Source organism: Pseudorca crassidens, chromosome 7, assembly GCF_039906515.1.
Source record: "Pseudorca crassidens isolate mPseCra1 chromosome 7, mPseCra1.hap1, whole genome shotgun sequence".
Taxonomy (NCBI): Eukaryota; Metazoa; Chordata; class Mammalia; order Artiodactyla; family Delphinidae; genus Pseudorca; species Pseudorca crassidens.
In genome coordinates, this window is record NC_090302.1 from 108,037,002 (window position 1) to 108,061,812 (window position 24,811).

At 35.6% G+C, this 24,811-nt stretch overlaps 1 protein-coding gene and 1 long non-coding RNA gene across 2 annotated transcripts in view; one reads left to right on the plus strand and one right to left on the minus strand.

Moving 5' to 3' along the window:
- The window catches only part of MTMR9 (myotubularin related protein 9), an 86,015-nt gene extending 70,622 nt beyond the window's left edge, over window positions 1-15,393 (plus strand). Inside the window, exons 9-10 of the mRNA XM_067745321.1 lie at window positions 2,595-2,746; window positions 10,722-15,393. Of these exons, the coding sequence (XP_067601422.1) occupies window positions 2,595-2,746; window positions 10,722-10,885 (316 nt within the window). The 3' untranslated portion in view covers window positions 10,886-15,393. The remainder of the gene's footprint in view (window positions 1-2,594; window positions 2,747-10,721) is intronic.
- LOC137228196 (uncharacterized) overlaps window positions 1-24,811 on the minus strand; it is a 95,045-nt gene that overhangs the window by 1,799 nt on the left and 68,435 nt on the right. The window lies entirely within an intron of this gene.

A 24,811-nucleotide genomic window follows, 5' to 3' on the forward strand; every position in this document is an offset into this window, starting at 1 on the left:
CCTAGTGGGTGTAAAGTGGTGTAAATCTCATTACAGTGATTTGCATTTCCTTAATGGACCAATGGTGTTGATCAGCTTTGCATGTGTTTGTTGGGCATTTGTGTTATCACTTCTTTGATATCCAAATATCTATTTGGATACTTTGCCAATTTTTTCATTGGGTTATTTGTCTTTTTATTGTTGAGTTGTAAGAAAATTTTGATAGAGATTGCATTGGAATCTGTGGATCAATTTGGGTAGTTATTACTGCCTTAACAGTGTTGTCTTCCAGTCTATGAACACGGGATGTCTTTCCATTTATTTAGGTCTTTAATTCCTTTCAGCAATATTTTATAGTTTTCAGTATACAAATATTTTACCTCTTCAGTTAAATTTATTCTTGGTATTTTAATATTTTGAATGCTGTTGTAAATGGAATTGTTTTCTTAATTTTTTTGGAGTATTCACTGCTGGCATATAGAAACATGACTGTTTTTCTGTGTCTATCTTGTACCCTGCAGTTTTGCCAAATTTATTTATTAGCTCTAGTAGTTCGTGTGTGTGTGTGGATTCTTTGGGATTTTCTATGCATAGGATCATGTTATTTGCAAGCAGAAATCATTGTATGTCTTCCTTTCTACTTTGGATGTGTTTTCTTTCTTTTTCATGTCTAATGAATTTCCAGTACAGCATTGAATGGCAGTGGTGAAAGCAGGCACTCTTGTTTTATTCCTGATCTTAGGGAGAAAGCTTTCAGTCTTTCACGAGTGTAATGTTGAGTATGATGTTAGCTGTGTTTTTTTTCATAAGTACCCTTTACCATGTTGAGGAAGTTCCCTTCTATTCCTAATTTATTGAGTGTTTTTGTCATGAAAAGATGTTTTGTTATCTGCTTTTTCTGCATTAATTGCAATGATCATGTGGTTTTTTTCCCTTTGTTCTATTAATGTGGTGTATTACATTGATTGATTTTCTTATGTTGAACCACTCTTGTATACTTAGGATAAATCTCTCTTGGTCATGGTATATAATCCTTTCAATGTGCTGTTGTATTTGGTTTGCTAGTAGTTTGTTGAGAATTTTTGCATCTATATTTGTAAGGGACATTGGCCTATTACAGTTTTCTTGTATCATTGTCTGGCTTTGGCATCAGGGTGATAATAGCTTCATAAAATGAGTTAGGAAATATTCCTTTTCTATTTGTTGGGGAGTTTGAGAAGGATTGGTGTTCATTTTTCTTTTATATTTGATAGAATTTACCAGTGAAACCATCTGGTCCTAGACTTTTCTTTGTGGAGAGATTATTTGTTACTGAGTCAGTTTCCTTATTTGTTATAGGTCTGTTGAGATTTTTTATTTCTTCAGTCAGTTTAGGTAATTTTTGTGTTTATAGGAATTTGTCCATTTCATCCAGATTATCTAATTTGTTGGTGTGCAGTTAATAGTATTTTCTTAAAATCTTTTTTATTTCTGTAAGGTCAGTAGTAATGTCCCATTTTCATTTTTGATTTTAGTTATTTGCATCTTCCTTTTTCTTTGTCATTCTAGCCAGAGGAACAATTTTGTTGATCTTTTCAGAGAACTGACTTTTGGTCTCATTGATGTTATTTTAAAAAGATATTTTGTCTGTCTCCTCTGTAATCTTAGTTTTTCCTTCCTTCTGCAAGCATTGGCTTAGTTTGCTCTCCTTTGTCTAGTTCCTTAAGGTGTAAAGTTAGATTACTGATTTGAGATCTTTCCTTTTTAACATAGGTTCTTGCTATAAATTTCCCTCTGAGCATTACTTTCACTGGAGTTGTGTTAGCATGTTGTGTTTTTGTTTTCATTCATTTGTAAGTATTTTCTGACTTCTTTTGTGATGTCTTCTTTAAACCGTTGGTTGTTTGAAAGTGTGTTATATAATTCCACATACTTACGTATTTTCCAGTTTTTCTTCTGTTATCAATTTCTAACCTCATTCCCTTGTGGTTGAAGATGCTTTGTATGATCTCAGTCTTTTAAAATGTATTGAGCTTTGTTTTGTGGCCTACCACGTGGTCTGGCCTGCAGAATGCTTCATGTCCACTTGAGAAGAATGTGTGTTCTGCTGTTGGGTAGAGTTTTCTATATTTGTCTTACATTTTGTTCAAGTCCTGTATTTCCTTATTTATCTTCTGTCTAGTTATTGGGATAGTGAAATCCTCAACTATATTAGAGAATTGTCTGTTTCTCTGTTCCATTACATCAGTTTTTGCTTCATATGTTTTGTGGCTCGGGTGCAACATACATATATATTTATAATTATTATATCTTCTTGGTGGATTAACTTTGTTGCCAGCTTTGGAAGCCTGCAAAACAGTCTTTGTTTTGATGTTGTTGACAGTTAAAAATGCTGACAAATATTTTAATTTTACAACATTTTGTTCCTCTGCTAAAAGTCTTGTGTTCTGCTTTCTAACATACAACAGAAAAGAAATTGTCCTGTTAGAAGGAGCATTTAATAGTGGTTGTCATAAATTAATTGTTTTAATGGCAATTTTCTTTCTTGATCAGATGTAAGTTGAAGCTACAGCAGAAAACGATGTCTCTGTGGTCATAAATTAATTGCTTTAATGGCAGTTTTCTTTCTTGATCAGATGCAAGTTGAAGCTACAGCAGAAAACGATGTCTCTATGGTCTTGGGTCAACCGGCCCAGTGAACTGAGTAAGTTCACCAACCCTCTCTTTGAAGCCAACAATCTTGTCATCTGGCCTTCAGTTGCTCCACAGAGTCTTCAGCTGTGGGAGGGTAAGCCACGCATCCTTCGCAAACATTTTATTAATATAGTCTAGGATGTTCTCTTGACTGCCTGTGGGTACATGAGTACATGGATACTGCTGTTTATATCGGATATTTTCTCAAGATAAGAAGGTACATTTTTTTTATTGTGACAAAAACACAAAATTTACCAACTTAACCATCTTTGAGTGTGCAGTTCAGTATGGTTAAGTATATCATGTTGCTGTGAAACAGGTCTCCACAACTTTTCATCTTGTAAATCTAAAACTCTGTACCCATAAACAACTTCTCAGTGCCCCTCTCCAGCCCCAGGCAACCACCCTTCTGCTTTCTGTCTCTGGATTTGACTGCTCCAGGTACCTCATATAAGTGGAACCATACAGTATTTGTCCTTTTGTGACTGGCTTATTTCATTAGCATAATTAATGTGCTCAAGTCTCATCCATGTGGTAGCATGGGACAGGATCTCCTTCCTCCTTTTTTTTTTTTTTGTGGTACGCGGGTCTCTCACTGTTGTGGCCTCTCCCGTGGCGGAGCACAGGCTCTGGACGTGCAGGCTCAGCGGCCATGGCTCACAGGCCCAGCCGCTCCACAGCATGTGGGATCGTCCCGGAGTGGGGCACGAACCCGTGTCCCCTTCATCGGCAAGCGGACTCTCAACCACTGCACCACCAGGGAAGCCCTCTCTTTCCTCTTTAAGGCTGAGTAATTTTCTATTGTGTGTGTGCATGACGTTTTGTTTATCCTTATGTCAGTGGGCACTTGGGTTGCCTCCACGTTTTGGCACATAGGCATGCAAACATCTCTTTGAGGCCCTGCTTTCCATTCTTTGGGGTATGTACCCAGAAGTGGAATTGCTGGGTCATATGGTAATGCTACGTTCAGTATTTTGAGGAACAGTAATTCTGTTTTCCGTAATGACTGCATCATGTTACGACCCCACCAGCAATGAAAAAGGGTTCCAGTTTCTCCACATCTTCATCAATGCTTGTTATTTTCTGCTTTTCTCCTTTGATAGGCCATCCTAATGGGTGTGAGGAAAAGTACATTACTTTTTGTGTAGAAAAAGTGATAGGTGGTTGGGACAGGTATAAACTGTAAGCTCCTAGGAGATGGTTTCTGTTTGCTTTATTAAGTAGTCATTAGGTAGATTCTTCTGTTGAAGGCTGTTGAAGGGGTAATGAACTAGTCATTCTAGTAAGATTCCACAAAACGTACATAAATGCCATCCATCAGTGCAGTAATACAGATATCCTGTTTGTGTGGAACAGTAATCCAGGCTTAATTTTCATGTCTATTCTAAAGAATGTGTTTTTTGGTTTTTTTGTGGTACACGGGCCTCTCACTGTTGTGGCCTCTCCCGTTGCAGAGCACAGGTTCCGGACACGCCCGCTCAGCGGCCGTGGCTCACGGGCCTAGGCGCTCTGCGGCATGTGGGATCTTCCTGGACTGGGGCACGAACCTGTGTCCCCTGCATCGGCAGGCGGACTTTCAACCGCTGCACCACCAGGGAAGCCCCCTAAAGAATGTGTTTTACCTACATTAATTTTTCAGATTCTTGAAGTTTATCTCCTTAAATACTAAAGCTTGTTTTTTTAAAAAATAACCAAAACCTATCTAAAACATATTATCCATTCATTAAGCAAAGACTATAAAAAACCATTTAATTTCTTTTTAACCAATTTGTAGGTAGTGTACGTTTGTAGGTACATTTTTATTCATCTTTATATTAAACAATATAAGGCATACACACAGGAATGATAGCTGTTTGGTAAATTGAAGTACTATAAATGTCAGTTAGTATACTGTGTTCTAATACATTATTGTCTCAAGGGTAATTCTCGTGTGGAAACTGCCCGTTGTGTGTAAAAGGGTCTCAGGTTGCTTTGCTTCCTTGTTTTGAGACCGAGCCTGTTTCTGTCACTTCTCCGGCCATCAGTTTCACGGCTTGTTCCGCTTGGCATATCTGTCATTAGCTGCTTCCTCCCCCTCAGTTTATGCTTCTAATCTTATCAGTTGAGGTGTCCCCTAGTTAGAATTGTGGGAAAGTGGCCTCAGTCTCCAGGGTCTCTGAGTCTGAGTGTTAGTGCTTTGGGGATTTGGGGCTGCTCAGAACTTCTCCTTGCTTATTGAGTGTTTAGATAGTCACAGATGCAGGACAGGTGATCTCTTAAATGAGAGTTTACAGCTGTACTACTTGTTTAAGACTTCTGAGACAATTTACCTAAAAGCCACTGTCATGTTTAATAACTGAAACAAGAATCTAGTTAGTTGGGAGGAAAGCCAAAATTGGGAGTCCAATGGCCTAAAGGACTATTTAACTTGTTTTTACCAAACCTCATTGACAGTTTAGGGATTATGTGATAGAAGAAAATTTTTTTGTTATATGAATGAGTTCCTCCTACACCATTAAGAAAGGGGTTTCTCTGTATGTTTACTACCTCCTCAACTTAGAACTGGAAGAAATCCTGTTAGGTAAAATATTCTCATGGAAAGTAAATGGATTGTATAATGACACTACTCTGGTCTTAAAATGTCTCTCTGCTGTTTATAATTACATTGTAGTCATTGTAGTCAACCATTAATATTAAGTAATTCCTGTACTGAAGAAAAGGATTTTAAAAATAAGCTCATTTAATAGAAAAATCAACACAGGTCAGTCTTTAGTCTGTGTTTCTATCTTCTTCTATCTAGCATTTGGACACATTACAGAAGGACTGTCTAGGGTGCATGGCAGTTTGGTTTATGGAAAGTATTCTAATATAAAGTATTCTAATCATAAAACTTTTGTGAACTTGCCAGCTGCTGACTTCTTGCAGCCTGGAAGGTGTTTGTGCCTCCTGGCCTGAGTATCTTTAAGCGGTTACTTTGGGCTGATATCATTAACGTACATCTGTGTAGAGGAGAAAATGTCTTTACTCCATAATAAAAGGATAATTATTATTTGGGGAAAGAAGCAGTTGCCTACAGAATTGGAAAGCTGCCTCGTAAGTAACAGAGAGAGAGAGAGAGGGAGTGCTGAAGTTTAGGCTCTTAAATAACAGTTTGTGTAGTTCTGTTTTGCTGTAACTGCCACTTTTCCAGTGAAAGTGATTTCACACATGTAGGTCTTACAGGTCTGGATAAAGTTCTGTAATTGTTTAAAGAAAGATTTGTATTGTGAAACTATAAAGTTTATCCCATTGTAAATGTACAGTTTGTATTCCTGAATATATCAGAGAACAGGATTTTGATCTATTTCATAATTTTGTGGGGTTTTGAAGAATTAATGAGCATGTACATAGTGACTTTTTTAATTTTTGAATTCTATCGTTTCATACAGCAGGTTCTTATTAGTCATCCATTTTACACACATCAGTGTAGACATATCAATCACAATCTCCCAGTTCATCCCACCACCACCCCCACTCCCACTTCTTTCACCCCTTGGTGTCCATACGTTTCTTCTCTACATCTGTGTCCCAATTTCTGCCCTGAAAACCGGTTCATCTGTACCATTTTTCTAGGTTCCACATATATGCGTTAATATACAATATTTGTTTTTCTCTTTCTGACTTACTTCACTCTGTATGACAGTCTCTAGATCCATCCACGTCTCAACAAATGACCCAATTTCGTTCCTTTTTATGGCTGAGTAATATTCCATTGTATATATGTACCACATCTTCTTTATGTGTTCATCTGCTGATGGGCATTTAAGTTGCTTCCCTGACCTGGCTATTGTAAACAGTGCTGCAGTGAACATTGGGGTGCATGTGTCTTTCTGAATTATGGTTTTCTCTGGGTATATGCCCAGTAGTGGGATTTCTGGGTCATACGGTAATTCTATTTTTAGTTTTTTAGGGAACCTCCATACTGTTCTCCATAGTGGCTGTATCAATTTACATTCCCACCAACAGTGCAAGAGGGTTCCCTTTTCTCCACACCCTCTCCAGCATTTGTTGCTCGAAGATTTTCTGATGATACCCATTCTGACTGCTGTGAAGTGATACCTCATTGTAGTATTGAATTGCATTTCTCTAATAATTAGTGATGTTGAGCAGCTTTTCATGTGCTTCTTGGCCATCTGTACATCTTTGGAGAAATGTCTATTTAGGTCTTCTGCCCATTTTTTGAGTGGGTTGTTTGTTTCTTTAATATTGAGCTGCATGAGCTGTTTATATCTTTTGGAGATTAATCCTTTGTCTGTTGATTCGTTTGCAACTATTTTCTCCCATTCTGAGGGTTGTCTTTTCATCTTCATTGTAGTTTCCTTTGCTGTGCAAAAGCTTTTAAGTTTCATTAGGTTCCATTTGTTTATTTTTGATTTTATTTCCATTACTCTAGGAGGTGGTTCAAAAAAGGTCTTGCTGTGATTTATTTATGTCAGAGAGTTTCTCTAAGAGTTTGATAGTTTCTGGCCTTACATTTAGGTCTGTAATCCAATTTGAGTTTATTTTTGTGTATGGTGTTAGTGAGTGTTCTAATTTCATTCTTTTACATGTAGCTGTCCAATTTTCCCAGCATGACTTACTGAAGAGGCTGTCTTTTCTCCACTGTATATTTTGGCCTCCTTTATCAAAGATAAGGTGACCATATGTACGTGGGTTTATCTCTGGGCTTTCTATCCTGTTCCATTGATCTATATTTCTGTTTTTGTGCCAGTACAATACTGTCTTGATTACTGTAGCTTTGTAGTATAGTCTGAAGTCAGGGAGTCTGATTCCTCCAGCTCCATTTTTTTCCCTCAAGACTGCTTTGGCTATTCGGGGTCTTTTGTGTCTCCATATAAATTTTAAGATTTTTTTGTTCTGGTTCTGTAAAAAATGCCATTGGTAATTTGATAGGGATTCCATTGAATCTGTAGATTGCTTTGGGTGGTAGAGTCATTTTCACAATGTTGATTCTTCCATTCCAAGAACATGGTATATCTCTCCATCTGTTTATATCATATTTAATTTCTTTCATCAGTATCTTATAGTTTTCTGCATACAGGTCTTTTGTCTCCCTTGGTAGGTTTACTCCTAGGTATTTTATTCTTTTTGTTGCAGTGGTAAGTGGGAGTGATTCCTTAATTTCTCTTTCAGATTTTTCATCATTAGTGTATAGGAATGCAAGAGAATTCTGTGCATTAATTTTGTATCCTGTAACTTTACCATATTCATTGATTAGCTCTAGTAGTTTTCTGGTAGCATCTTTAGGATTCTCTATGTATAGTATCATGTCATCTGCAAATAGTGACAGCTTTAATTCTTCTTTTCTGATTTGGATTCCTTTTATTTCCTTTTCTTCTATGATTGCTGTGGCTAAAACTTCCAAAACTGTTGAATAAGAGTGGTGCGATTGGGCAACCTTGTCTTGTTCCTGATCTTAGTGGAAATGCTTTCAGTTTTTCACCATTAAGGACAATGTTGGCTGAGGGATTGTCATATATGGCCTTTATTATGTTGAGGTAGGTTCCCTCTGTGCCCACTTTCTGGAGAGTTTTTATCATAAATTGGTGTTGAATTTTGTCAAAAGTTTTTCCTGCATCTATTGAGATGATCATATGGTTTTGCTTCTTTAGTTTGTTAATATGGTGTATCACATGGATTGATTTGCGTGTATTGAAGAATCCTTGCATCCCTGGGATAAACCCCACTTGATCATGGTGTATGATCCTTTTAATGTGTTGTTGGATTCTGTTTGCTAGTATTTTGTTGAGGATTTTTGCATCTATATTCATCAGTGATATTGGTCTGTAATTTTCTTTTTTGTAGTATCTTTCTCTGGTTTTGGTATCAGGGTGATGGTGGCCTCATGGAATTAGTTTGGGTGTGTTCCTTCCTCTGGAATTTTTTGGAAGAGTTTGAGAAGGATGGGTGTTAGCTGTTTTCTGTATGTTTGATAGAATTTACTTGTGAAGCCATCTGGTCCTGGACTTGTGTTTGTTTTTTTTGTGGTACGCGGGCCTCTCACTGCTGTGGCCTCTCCCATTGCGGAGCACAGGCTCCGGATGTGCAGGCTTAGTGGCCATGGCTCACGGGCCTAGCCGCTCCGCAGCATGTGGTATCTTCCTGGATCGGGGCACAAACCCGTGTCCCCTGCATCAGCAGGCGGACCCTCAACCACTGCGCTACAAGGGAAGCCCCTGTTGGAAGAATTTTAATCACAGTTGCAATTTCATTACTCGTGATTGGTCTGTTCATGTTTTCTATTTCTTCCTGGTTCAGTCTTGGAAAGTTATACCTTTCTAAGAATTTGTCCACTTCTTCCAGGTTGTCCATTTTATTGGCATAGTGTTCCTTGTAGTAGTCTCTTAGGATGCTTTGTATTTCTGCGGTGTCTGTTGTAACTTCTCCTTTTTTATTTCTAATTTTATTGATTTGAGTCCTCTCCCTCTTTTTCTTGATGAGTCTGGCTAATGGTTTATCAATTTTGTTTATCTTGTAAAAGAACCAGCTTCTGGTTTTATTGATCTTTGCTATTGTTTTCTTTGTTTCTTTTTCATTTATTTCTGCTCTGATCTTTAGGATTTCTTTCCTTCTGCCAACTTTGGGGTTTTTTTTGTTCTTCTTTCTCTAGTTCCTTTAGGTTAGATTGTTTACTTGAGATTTTCCTTGTTTCTTGAGGTAGGCTTGTATTGCTATAAACTTCCCTCCTAGAACTGCTTTTGCTGCCTCACAGAGGTTTTGGATGGTCATGTTCTCGTAATTTGTCTCTAGGTATGTTTTGATTTATTCAGTGATCTCTTGGCTATTTAGTAACGTATTGTTTAGCTTTCATGTGTTCGTCGTTTTACGTTTTTTTCCCCTGTAATTCATTTCTAATCTCATAGCATTGTGGTCAGAAAAGATGCTTAATATGATTTCAGTTTTCTTAAATTTACTGAGGCTTGATTTGTGACCCAAGATGTGATCTGTCCTGGAGCATGTTCCATGTGCACATGAGAAGAAAATGTAATCTGCTGTTTTTGGATGGAATGTCGTATAAATATCAGTTAAATCTATCTGGTCTATTGTGTCATTTAAAGCTTGTGTTTCCTTTTTAATTTTCTGTTTGGATTATCTGTCTATTGGTGTAAGTGAGGTGTTAAAGTCCCCCACTATTATTGTGTTACTGTCAGTTTCCTCTTTTATAGCTGTTAGCAGATGCCTCATGTATTGAGGTGCTCCTATGTTGGGTGCATATAGATGTATAATTGTTATATCTTCTTCTTGGATAGATCCCTTGATCGTTATGTAGTGTCCTTGTCTCTTGTAACATTATTTTAAAGTCTATTTTGTCTGATATGAGTATTGCTACTCCAGCTTTCTTTTGATTTCCATTTGCATGCAATATCTTTTTCCATCCCCTCACTTTCAGTCTTTGTGTGTCCCTAGGTCTGAAGTGGGTCTCTTGTAGACAGCATATATATGGGTCTTGTTCTTGTATCCATTCAGCAAGCCTGTGTCTTTTGGTTGGAGCATTTAATCCATTTACATTTAAGGTAATTATCAATATATATGTTACTATTACCATTTTCTTAATTGTTGTGGGTTTGTTTTTGTAGGTCCTTTTCTTCTCTTGTGTTTCCCTCTTAGAGAAGTTCCTTTAGCATTTGTTGTAGAGGTGGTTTGGTGGTGCTGAATTCTCTTAGCTTTTGTTTGTCTGTGAAGCTTTTGATTTCTCTATTGAATCTGAATGAGATCCTTGCTGGGTAGAGTAATCTTGGTTGTAGGTTCTTCCCTTTCATCACTTTAAATACATCATGCCACTCCCTTCTGGCTTGTAGAGTTTGTGCTGAGAAATCAGCTGTTAACCTTATGGGGGTTCCCTAATAGTAACTTCTTGAATACTGTACTCAATTGTACTCTTTCAATACCTCAAGATTGTTGTATATTTTAGAGTATAATAAAACACAGATGTGAATTGTGAAAAAATGAGAAGGATTATAATGCATGGGATTATATATTAACCACAATTATAATGCTAATCCGTTGTGTGTATCTTTTTCCTTTCTGTTTTCCTTTTGTGGATTCAATAGGTATTTTTCTGCGTTGGAACAGATCTTCCAAGTATTTGGATGAAGCATATGAAGAAATGGTTAACATCATTGAATATAACAAGGAATTACAAGCAAAAGTAAATATCCTTAGGCGGCAGTTGGCAGAACTGGAGACTGAAGATGGGATGCAGGAGAGTCCCTGAATTCCAGATCCCCTGCAGCCCTCGGAGGACCATCAGGACTGGTATCCCATCTCTCTCTCCCTTGCCCTTCAGTTCACTTTCACACAGTAGCCTTAAACTTAAGGCTTTAGATGTGAGAACCTTCTAATATAATGGACTCCTCAAAACTTTATGAATGGAACTTACTATAATTATTCATGTTTCATGTGGCCTGTTAGGCCTCTTCACTTTGGGAGCAGGAAGGAGGTGCTAGTCATTTTATTTTACATGAAACAAGTGACCTATTTAATGCCATTTGTGTTATATGCCATTTCACCCTAAGCTTTTCTCTGCATCCACTTTCCAAACAGTGCTCCAGACCAGTCAAGAATATGATTAAACTCTTAGGGAATATATGTTAGTTTAAAAAAAGGATCAGACTTTGAAGCACTCCAAATATAGAAATATTTTTCAAACCTGAAATGGTTGATAAACAAAGAATTTTGTGTTTAACATACCATTTCCAATACCTTTGCCACATAAAAAAGCCATTCTCTTTAAAACAGTTTTGGACTGACAGAGCTGAATTCATCCTCATTCTGATTTGTCAAGAAAACAAAAGCTGAATATTTATTCAAGGTAAATTATTTTTACGTAAAGGGCAACAGCTATAGTCCTCTGATATTTACATTAAGAAGAAGTAAATTTATTGTAACAGATACTAAAATATGTGCAATATAGAAATAAAGTAGGAATTTGTTACTGATAAGGTATCTTTAGTGTTGAATTGGTTTTTCAGGGTTTTGACACACATGTTAAATGTGTGTCAAATGCTGGATGTAATGTTAAACCGTCATTTAGAATAGATGTTAATTTGTTATGATTAAGCTACAAATACGGTGTCCTTAAACCAGAGATGCACCGCCCTTGTCTGAAGTTCTTATTGCACTGGTTTATGTATGGATATGTGTGTTTTATTATGTTTTGTTTTATTTTTAAATATTCTAAGAGTTCACTAATACTAAGGTTAAAATTTTCTTATTGTCTTGAGCCTTTTGAACATTTATCTTGACTGCTGATTTGTCCATTATATGCTAGGCAAATAATAATTTAAGTGGAGGTGAAAGTTTATGAACGTGATGCAGCTATGTTTTAAACTTCAGAAGCCAATTTGAAATGTTTCAATGTTACAGAAACAGTGACGACTATATTTATGTGCTATGCTGGTTTATGCCTGCAATTCTAAAATTTGTGGTTTGGTGCTTTCCTTATACATTTTTGTTTTGTGGCACAGGTCGTTTTAACAGATACTGTCAATTCTAGTTTTCCTTTAAAAGGATAGTTGAAGGGCAATCTTTAATACCATTTCTATCCCATCTATATATAACCATTTCATTGTAAAACACACCAAAACTGAACCCTGCTTTAGGGCTATGTATTGAGTTAAAATTTTAATTCTTCAAAATCAACTGTAGGAAAATCTATGGCCACATTCAGAAGCCTTAAAAAGTGGCAAATACTTTCTATCTCCAGCTGCCCAAACTTTTTTTTTTTTCTGTTTCCTCAGACTTTTAGCAAAAGGCTAGACAGCAATCCACAGAGCTCTCTTTTGGTAAATTAGTCTGCTTTCTCCTCTAAGCCCAGTTTTATTCGTGACCTGTTTTGTTGGCTATAGTTATGAATCTTGGGGCATTAAAGCCCTCACCTAAAGGCTAATAAGGCAGGGAGCAAAGAAGGTGTACTTTCTTGCTGTAGACATCTGTGTGTTGTGTGAAATGTCTGTATTAATTTTTTAAAAGAGGAAACACCCCAGCATTTTATGGATCCTTAAAATTGAAGAAGGCGCCTTTTTCTTCTCAGTTAACGGCCCCATAAGGAAAACCATATAGAGATTTTCTTTTAGTGATTCTTTAGAAGTGACTCTCACTGGTAATATTAATTGGCCATAAGGCTTCTGTGGGTGGAAACTTTGGAGGGATTTTTTATTAGCTTTGGTCATGGAGAAATTGTATGCCATCAACTTATAACTGTCTTCCTGATGAACATTTTATATGTGAGCCAGAGTACAGTAATAGCATAGTGTTTCAATTTCTTTTTCTTTCTCTTATTGAGACAGCAATCATAAGCTGTTTGGACAAGTTTGTGTTTTAGTGTTAATTTATAATTAGGGATTGTCCAAACCTCAGTTCTGTTTACAGGGTGTAAAAACAAACTTTGGTATCAATACAATTTCAAAGGGGTCATCTAATAAGACAAATACTAAGGTTTCCACAAACCTGAGAACTCTGTCAAAGACAAGTGTTTTATCAATATAATTTGAAGAGGGTTTTTAGTAATACTATTAAGTTACTTATCCCTTGGATGAAAAGAATAATTACAGTGGATATACTTATGAGAAGCTACTTATTAAAGGTTAAGTTTGGAGAATTGTCTTTGATAAATATGGCTTTAAAAACTTTAATGAAGAGAATGATGGCCAAATTAGTGAGCATGCAGATTACCCCATTACAAGCCAATAATAAAGTGAGATATAATCAAGTTCATGTACATTATTGTGAAGGCTGGTTTACATTTTTGGAATGCAAAAAGTAAGCCCCACAAAGAATATTTTTAAAATATTGCTACAGTACAAGGATCCTTAGATTTAAATTAATAATTTTTTAAAAATTAGAAGAACATAGTTTGTTATATAAAAATGCTGAAACTTTTTGGGTGGTCTAAATGCTGAAACTTTTTGGGTGGTCTAAGATTCTTCAGTAGTTTGACATTTTTCATTTTGATTTTATTAAATGGGAAGAAAACAAGCAGAAATTACAAAATCTTACAGATTTAAGACACCTATAAATTTGTTTTATTTGTAAGAAAACTTAGGCCTTTGAAGCAAGTTTTTAAAGTGATTTTTGGGAAAACTTTGGAAGACGATAGATAGTCATTTAAGATCCGTATGGAGAATTTTAAAACTTTTCTTTGAATTCTAAAGCCTGATTTTGTAGAGGTGATATGTCACTGCTTTTCATTTTAAAGGATGAAAATTTAGTGAGATTTTAGTCTTTGATTCAGTCAGTATTTATGTTAAATAAAAAAGTCAATATATGGAAAAGATTTGACCAGTAATTGTCTCTTGAAGTGAAAAACGGGGAACATTTTGCTGCATTTAAAAATAATCTGCTTAAAGATATAACTCTTAAAGTTATCTGGTTTCAAGATTAGTTTTGTTTTTTTTGTTGTTGTTTTTGTGGTACGCGGGCCTCTCACTGCTGTGGTCTCTCCCGCTGTGGAGCACAGGCTCTGGACACGCAGGCCCAGCGGCCCACGGGCCCAGCTGCCCCGCGGCACGTGGGATCCTCCCGGACCGGGGCACGAACCCGCGTCCCCTGCATTGGCAGGCGGACCCTCAACCACTGCGCCACCAGGGAAGCCCCAAGATTAGCTGTTTTAATTGTTAGTCTTAACTAAGTCATCAGGTTCACTTACTATCAGACCTTAACCTGAGACACAGTTTTGGTATTTACCCATATCCAGATTTAATGAATTAAAACAACATGAATCTATTAGGAGCACTCTTTATCAGAGAGGTATTTCCTGGACAAAAAATGGGCAATATTTAGAACAGTTAGTCCCCTGGTTCTGGAAGCTTTGAAATTTATGAATGAAGTCATTCATTCAGTACCTCTGATACAGGTTTATCCTATACCTCAGGACAACAGAGATTAATTATTTCTTATTCTTTAACATGGCTCAGATCTTTCCCCTCCAGAGCTGGTACAATATGTTATTATAGGTAGTATTTTTGTGTAATTCACCATCTTAACAAAAAACAGTAAAAGACTGGTTTCTACATTAATATCTATTCTCAGATGGTATGAAATGCTAATTTTTGTTTTCTTGAATAAAACAACTTCTGCCTTCACTCAGTCCTTATAATCTAGTGTCCACAGCATTTTCTTCCTTTAAACCAAAAGCCCAGAAGAGACCTTCTGAAACTCTAGGGCTAGGTTTTAGAAAGTCTGAACTTGTAATCTAAATTCCCTTTAAAATAAACTAATGTCCTATTTTTGAACTTCAGTGCAGAACTGTAGTTTCTGCTTAATTAATGAAAAATAACGGGGCTCACTGCAGACACTACATTGTCGTGGAAAATACTTCATGATGAGAGCTTACTGTCTTCTAGGGCCATTCTGTTTATCTGTGAGTATACAGATTAAATATATTTGTGATTTATAATAAAAACAAGTTGTGCAACACTGCCTGTGTCTCTCTGCCCAAGACATTTGCTTCACTTTTTCAAATGCATGTATTTTTGGAGAGGTGGATTATTCTACACAAACACACCCTGAGTTCTGCTTTTTAGAATCCTTATAGATCTATTATCATCTACACTGAAAGTGTTGTACTTGCACAACTTAGTTATTTTAAAAAATAAAAAAGAGTATGTATTTCTTCAGTAGCCATGCATTTGAATTGTACTCTTGATATATTTGAATGTGACTCTTGGATTTAAGTGCACTATTATTCATGTCTTACACAATAAAACTGCACTGTATGGCAAATGTGTCTGTAATGTATGCTTTGCTAAAACCTCAGAGTGCTGTAATGTACAGGTTTCTACATGATGAACCTGTCAGCATATAGGGGAAATCCTGAACTTCCGTTAAGTCTGTGTAACATTTTAGTATTATTTGTAATGTTCCCTTAAGTGGTAAGTTCACTTATGTCCTAAGACTGGAATCATTTATCTTGAGTTGGCTGCTTTGTCAAGCTTGGTTTACTGAATCAAACAAACGTGTCAAACATGGTACTGTTATCTTAGTGTATAAGATTTATGTGTCATGTTCTCCCTCTGCCTCGGAGGACTGTTGCACAGACGCTAGTGTTAAATATCTATAGACAATGGTAATAAACTTTGAATACATTCAAATGCAGTAAATTAAATCTATAGGCTGACTTATTTTCAAATATTTGTGAAGGTTTTGGCAGTGTCTTGATTAAAATTGCTATATATATATTTGGACCTTATATTTTGAAAAAATTCAGATCTGTGAAAAAGTTGCAAAATAGTACAGTGATATTCCTTAAATATTCAATCTAGGTGAACAGTATAACATTTTTCACATTTGCTTTAACACCCTTGAGTGTGTGTATGTATGATTACTATTATTTTGCTGAAACATTTGAGGGTAAGCTGCAGACGTCATGACCTTTCCACCTAAATACTTTCCACCTATATCTCCCAAGAATTAGTATATATTACACGTGCTATTTATTCAATATGTATTGATATGAATAAATCAATGAGGGAAAAGGCAAAGCTCCTCCTTAGGGTAGAATGCCAGCTATGAAATATAGAAAGATGACATTAGAAAATCACTGTTTAGTCATTAGTAATAACTGATTTAGGGAATCACTGTCAGTGGATGCTAAAACTAGCAGGTGAAAGTTTGTGAGCAAAACCATATAGTCTCAAAGTATCTTTCCATAAAATACCACTTACAAAGAGGAAAACAGTTAACTTTACAGTGAAGGAAACTGGTAGATACCAACCTAATCCAAACATAATTAACATCACTAGTAATGGAACAAATCAATATCATGTGCCTTCTGATAGGATCCACTGAGAACATAGCATCACTTTTATGGCATTTTTTGCAAAAAACAAAAAGCACAACCTGAATCTAATTATGAGGAAACATCACGCAAACTTTAAATTGAGGGACATTCTACCAAATAAGTCTGTATTCTTGTAAATTACGGAGCTTATAGAGGAAAAGGAAAGACTGAAAACTTATTTGTAAGTTTAAAATTATTTTTTAAAAGCACAAAGTGAACAGAAAATAGTGTCTATGCAAAGCTATAAAATTAAAATGAGAAAATATTTCAGCTGATGAAAATTATCCCCCAATAAATGAAACGTTAAGCAAAATAAAACTCTAACACACATTCCAAAAGGAATAAATACCCTTAAACAAAATTTCTGTATATGATATGGAAAAAAACCTCAAATGAGAAATCAGAAAAACCACAACAGAAATAACCAAAAATGAAACAGGAAGGTAGAAAACGGTTAAGTGAACTCAGGAACAAATTTGAGGAATAAAGACAAAGTCATCTTGAAGGTGAAATCACTCAAGGGAGAATAGGTTCAACTGAAGATTTATTTAAAAACGTTGACAAAAAGTATGAAAGGCTAAGAGTGAAAATAAAAATAGTAAGCAAAAAGGATGAGAGAGAAAGTGATGGACATAGAGGACACTCAGAGAAGAGCCAATATATGAATAATCGGAGTCCCTGAAGAATAAAAACAAAATAATGGAACAGGACAAATATCTAAACCTATAATCCCAGAAATGTTTCCAGAAATAAAAGTCTGAGTAGGCTTGGATCCAGATTGGTCAGTTTCAAGACATACCCTAGTAAAACCGTTAGACTTTACATATGAAGAGGGGGTAAAAATCCCCAGGGCCTCTAGGCAAAGAGAATATTTAAAATCGGGTTGCAGCAGATGAAGGAGCAAGAAAAAACCCACCAGACCTAATGAAGAGGAAATAGGCAGTCTACCTTAAAAAGAATTCAGAGTAATGATAATAAAGATGATCCAAAATCTTGGAAATAGAATGGAGAAAATACAAGAAATGTTTAACAAGGACCCAGAAGAACTAAAGAGCAAACAAACAACGACGACAACACAATAGATGAAATTAAAAATTCTCTATAAGGAATTAATAGCAGAATAACTGAGGGAGAAGAATGGAAAAGTGACCTGGAAGATAAAATGGTGGAAATAACTACCACAGAGCAGAATAAAGAAAAAAGAATGAAAAGAATTGAGGACAGTCTCAGAGGCCACTGGGACAACATTAAACGCACCATCATTCCAATTATAGGGATCCCAGAAGAAGAAGAAAGAGTCTGAGAAAATATTTGAAGATATTATAGTTGAAAACTTCCCTAATATGGGAAAGGAAATAATCAAGTCCAGGAAGTATAGAGAGTCCCATACAGGATAAATCCAAGGAGAAACAAAACAAGACACATATTAATCAAAGTATCAAAAATTAAATATAAAGAATACTAAAAGCAGCAAGGGAAAAGCAACAAGTAACATACAAGGGAATCCCCATAAGCTTAACAGCTGATCTTTCAGCAGAAACTCTGCAAGCCAGAAGGGAATGGCGGGATGTAATTTAAAGTGATGAAAGGGGAAAACCTACAACCAAGACTACACAGCAAGGATCTCATTCAGACTTGACAGAGAAATAATAACCTTGACAGACAAGCAAAAGTTACGAGAATTCAGCAACACCAAGCTAGCTTTACAACAAACGCTAAAGGAACTTCTCTAGGTAGGAAACACAAGAGAAGGAAAAGATCTACAAAAACCCAAAACAATTAAGAAAACGCTAATAGGAACATAGATATCGATAATTACGTTAAAGGTAAATGGGTTAAATACTCCAACCAAAAGACATAGACTGCCAGAATGGATACAAAAATAAGACCTGTATATATGCTGTCTACAAAGACCCACTATATACTTAGGGACACATACAGACTGAAAGTGAGGGGATGGAAAAAGATTCCATGCAAATGGAAATCAAAAGAAAGCTGGAGTAGCAATTCTCATATCAGACAAAATAGACTTTAAAATAGACTATTACAAGAGACAAAGAAGGACACTACATAAGGATCAAGGGGTCAATCCAAGAACAAGATATAACAATTATAAATATTTATGAACCCAACATAGGAGCACCTCAATACATAAGGCAAATGCTAACAACCATGAAAGAGGAAATCAACATTAACACAATCAGTAGGGAACTTTAACACCCCAATTTCATCAATGGACAGATCATCGAAAATGAAAATAAATAAGGAAACACAAGCTATAAATGACACATTAAACAAGATGGACTTAGTTGATATTTATAGGACATGCCATCCAAAAACAACAGAATGCACTTTCTTCTCAAGTGCTCATGGAACATTCTCCAGGACACACTGTATCTTGAGTTACAAATCAAGCCTTGGTAAATTTAAGAAAATTGAAATCGTATCATGTATCTTTTCTGACAACAATGCTCTGAAACTAAATATCAATTACAGGAAAAAAAAACACTAAAATATACAAACACATGGAGGTGAAACAATACACTACTAAATAAGCAAGAGATCACTGAAGAAATCAACGAGGGAATCAAAAAACACATAGAAGGAAATGACAATGAAAACACGATAACCAAAACGTATGGGATGCAGCAAAAGCAGTTCTAAGAGGGAAGTTTATAGCAATACAGTCCTACCTCAAGAAACAAGAAAAATCTCAAACCAACCTAACCTTACACCTAAAGCAATTAGAGAAACAACAATAAAACCCAAAATTAGCAAAGAAAAGAAATCATAAAGATCAGATCAGAAATAAATGAATGAAACAATAGCAAAGCTCAATAAAACTAAAAGCTGTTTCCTTGAGAAGATAAACAAAATTGATAAACCACTAGCCAGACTTATCAAGAAAAAAAGGGAGAAGACTCAAATCAACAGAATTAGAAATGAAAAAGGAGAGGTAACAACTGACAATGCAGAAATACAAAGAATTGTGAGAGATTACTATGAGCAACTATATGCCTATAAAATGGACAACCAGGAAGGAATGGACAAATTCTTAGAAAAGCACAACCTTCCGAGACTGAACCAGGAAGAAATATAAAATATAAACTGACCAATCACAAGCACTGAAATTGAAACTGTGATTAAAAGTCTTCTAACAAACAAAAGCTCAGGACCAGATGGCTTCACAGGCGAATTCTATCAAACATTTAGAGAAGAGCTAACACCTAACCTTCTCAAACTCTTCCAAAATATAGCAGAGGGAGGAACACTCCCAAATTCATTCTACAAGGTGACCATCACCCTGATACCAAAACCAGATAAAGATGTCACAAAAAAAGAAAACTACAGGCCAATATCACTGACGAACATAGATGCAAAAATCCTCTAAAAAATATTAGCAAACAGAATCCAACAGCACATTAAAAGGATCATACAATATGATCAAGTAGGCTTTATCCCAGGATTGCAAGGATTCCTCAATATATGCAACTCAATTAATGAGATACGCCATATTAACAAAGTGAAGGGAAAGAAACGTAATCTCAATAGATGCAGAAAAAGCTTTTGACAAGATTGAACACCCATTTATGATAAAAACTCTCCAGAAAGTAGGCATAGAGGGAACCTACATCAACATAATAAAGGCCATATATGACAAACCCACAGCCAACATTGTTCTTAATGGTGAAAAACTGAAACTATTTCCTCTAAAATCAGGAACAAGGCAAGGATGCATACTCTCACCACAATTATTCAACACAGTTTGGGAAGTTTTAGCCACAGCAATCAGAGAAGAAAAAGAAATAAAAGGAATCCAAATCAGAAAAGAAGTAAAGCTGTCACTGTTTGCAGATGACATGATACTATACACAGAGAATCATAAAAATGCCACCAGAAAACTACTAGAGCTAATCAATGAATTTTGTAAAGTTGCAGGATACAAAATTAATGCACAGAAATCTCTTGCATTCCTATACACTAATGATGAAAAATCTGAAAGAGAAATTAAGGAAACACTCCCATTTACCATTGCAACAAAAATAATAAAATACCTAGGAATAAACCTACTTGAGACAAAAGACATATATGCAGAAAATTATAAGACACTGATGAAATTAAAGATGATCCAAACAGATAGATATACCATGTTCTTGGATTGGAAGAATCGACATTGTGAAAAGGACTATACTACCCAAAGCTATCTACGTATTCAGTGCAATCCTTATGAAACTACCAGTGGCATTTTTCACAGACTAGAGCAAAAAATTTCACAATTTATATGGAAACACAAATAACCCCGAATAGCAAAAGCAATCCTGAGAAAGAAAAACAGAGCTGGAGGAATCAGGCTCCCTGACTTCAGACTATACTACAAAGCTACAGTAATCAAGACAGTATGGTACTGGCACAAAAACAGAAATATAGATCAATGGAACAGGATAGAAAGCCCAGAGATAAACCCATGTACATATGGTCACCTTATCTTTGATAAAGGTGGCAAAAATATACAGTGGAGAAAAGACAGCCTCTTCAGTAAGTCATGCTGGGAAAATTTGACAGCTACATGTAAAAGAATGAAATTAGAACACTCACTAACACCGTACACAAAAATAAACTCGAATTGGATTAAAGACCTAAATGTAAGGCCAGACACTATAAAACTCTTAGCGGAAACATAGGAAGAACACTGACATAAATCACAGCAAGATCCTTTTTGACCCACCTCTTAGAGAAATGGAAATAAAAACAAAAATAAACAAATGGGACCTAATGAAACTTAAAAGCTTTGGCACAGCAAAGGAAACGATAAACAAGATGAAAAGACAACTCTCAGGATGGGAGAAAATATTTGCAAATGAAGCAACTGACAAAGAATTAATCTCCAAAATATACAAGTAGCTCATGCAGCTCAATATCAATAAACAAACAAACCAATCCAAAAATGGGCAGAAGATCTAAATAGACATTTCTCCAAGGAAGATATACAGATTGCCAACAAACACATGAAAGGATGCTCAACATCACTCATCATTAGGGACGCAAACCAAAACTACAATGAGGTTTCACCTCACAGCGGTCAGAATGGCCATCATCAAAAACTCTACAAACAATAAATGCTGGAGAGGGTGTGGACAAAAGGGAACCCTCTTGCACTGTTGGTGGAAATGTAAATTGATATAGTCACTATGGAGGTTTCTTAAAATACTAAAAATAGAACTACCATATGACCCATCAATCCCACTACTGGGCATATACCCTGAGAAAACCATAATTCAGAAAGAGTCATGTACCACAAAGTTCATTGCTGCACTCTTTACAATAGCCAGGACACGGAAGCAACCTAAGTGTCCATCGACAGGTGAATGGATAAAGAAGATGTGGCACGTATATACAATGGAATATTACTCAGCCATAAAAAGAAACGAAATTGAGTTATTTGTAGTGAGGTGGATGGATCTAGAGTCTGTCATACAGAGTGAAGTAAGTCAGAAAGAGAAAAACACCAAATGCTAATGCATATATATGGAATCTAAAAAAAAAAAAAAGGTTCTGATGAACCTAGGGGCAGGACAGGAATAAAGATGCAGATGTAGAGAATGGCCTTGTGGACATGGGGAAGGGGAAGGGGAAGGGTAAGCTAGGATGAAGTGAGAGTAGCAGTGACATATATACACTACCAAATGTAAAATAGCTAGTGCGAAGCAGCTGCATCACACGGGGAGATCAGCTCAGTGCTTAGTGACCACCTAGAGGGGTGGGATAGTGAGGGTGCAAAGGAGACGCCAGAGGGAGGGCATATGGGGATATATGTGTACACATAGCTGATTCACTTTGTTATACAGCAGAAACTAATACAATATTGTAAAGCAATTATACTCAAAGATGTTAAAAAAAACACATTGGGTTGCCATTAGAATTCTCAACAACAATATACAAAGTAAGACATAGAGAACAGCATTTTCAAGAAATGCAAAAAAAAGCATAACCCAAGGATTTTATATTCAGCTAACCTGTACTTTTAGAATCAAAGCTATTGAAAAAGTTTTTAAGCCTGTGAAAACTCAGGGAATATGGTAGTTAAGAGTGATTCCTGATAAATCCATGGAAGAATGAGTTTTATCCAATTAAGAGATGATGAAAGACTATAGACTACAGGTGTAAATATATTGTAACTGTAGATCCAAGACTATGACAAAGGTAGAGACAGTGGTGGCAGAATATGTAGAGTTTATGTACTTTGGCAATGTAGAAACTGCAATTTTTTTAAATAAGAGAAAAAAATGGAGAAAGTAGAATAAGCTCATTGATTGTCATTTAAATAATAGTAGTCAAAGATATTTAAACCTAACAAAACAAATTGTAAAAAGTTAGGATAAAGGTATCTATGACCACCTCTATAAACAGTATTATGGTGCCATCTCTTGGAAAAAATTTCAATCTTTTCATACCCAAGGAAATAAGAACACCAAAGGAACAACATTAATAAATACAGTAAATATAACAATGCACACAGTAAATATAAGAAAACAATATGACAATTACAATCAAACATTAGACATATCAATAAATGAGTGGGCTTGATTCATCTATAAATATTTAAAGAAAAGATATTCAAGTTGACTTATAAAGCAAAATCCAACTTGGCTACATACAACAGACAGATTTAAAACAAAGTGACTCAGAAATGTTAAGAAACAGGAGTGGTGTACCAATTAGGGTTCAATATATTACAAAGCTACAGTAATCAAAACAGTGTAGTGCTTGCATAAACACAGACATAAAGACCACTGGAACAGAAGAGAGAGTCCAAAAATAAACCCTTGTTTATGTTTTCAAATGATCTTCAAGAAGGGTGCCAAGAACACATAATGGGGAAATGACAGTCTCTTCAAAAAGTGGTCCTGGGAAACAAGATACCCACATGACAAAGAATGAAGTTGGACAATTACCTTATATCATATACAAAAAAATTAATTCAGAAAGGATTAAAGATTTTAACATAAGACCTAAAACAATAAATAAGACCTTTCTTCCTAGAAGAAAACATGGGAAAAGCTTGATGACATTAGATTTGGCAATGATTTCTTGAATATGATACCAAAAGCACAGGCAACAAAAGCAAAAATACACAAATTGGACTAGAAACTTCTACACATCAAAGGAAATAATCAAAAGAGTTAAATGACAATATACATGGGAGAAAATATTTGCAAATCATATATCTAAAAAGGGGTTAATAGAATATATAAAGAACTCCTACAATTCAAAAACAAACAGAAAAACCAATCATGAAATTAAAATATGGGCAAGGGACCTGAGTAGATATTTCTCCAAAGAAGATGTACAAATGGCTAACAAGGCTGTGAAATTATACTCAACATCACTAGTCATTAGAGAATACAAATCAAAACCACAATGAGCTATCATCTCATACACATTATGAAAGCCACTGTAGGAAAAACAAAAAATAACAAGTATTGATGATGTGTAGAAACTGGAAACCTTATGTCCTATTTCTGGGAAAGTAAAATGGTGGGGCCACTATGGAAAACAGTATGACAGTTCCTCAAGAAATTTTTAAATTGTTTTAAAAAATTACAAATAAAATTACCTTATGATTCAGCAATCCTACTTCTGGGTATATACACAAATTGAAAACAAGATCACTAAAACATATTTGCACACCCATGTTCATTGCAGCAATATTCATAAAAACCAAGAGGGGGAAACAACATGAATATCCATCAGTAGATAGATGAATAAAGAAAATGTGGTCTAGCCATATAATGGAATATTATTTAGTCTTTAAAAAGAAGGAAATCCTGTCACTTGCTACAACATGGATGAACATTAGGCTAAATGAAATAAACCAGTCACAAAAAGACAAATACTGTATGATTTCACTTATATAAGGTATCTAAAGTAGTCAAATTTGTAGCAATAGAAAGTAGAATGGTGGTTGCCAGAGGCTGGGTGAGGGGGAAATATATTGTTGTGAATATACTTAACAGTACTAAATGGTACAGTTAAAAATGATTAAGATAATAAATTTTTATAATAAAGTAATATTGTGAGTTTAATAAACCAATTTATGATTTTTAAATATTTTTAAACTACTGTAATAGTCAGGAAAAAGTAAACCATTGAAAAAGCATATAGGGTGACATCAGCAAATTGACAGAGTAGGCAGATCCAACCTCTTATACCCACACAGAAACATCAAGAAACAAACTGCAAAACGAAGTTTGTCAAAACTCTGGAAAATAGTCAAAGATTTACAGCAACCAAGAACATGCTGAATTTAAAAAAAAAAAAAAAGGCAAGTTGAAAACTTTAGGAAATATTTGTGGCATTTTT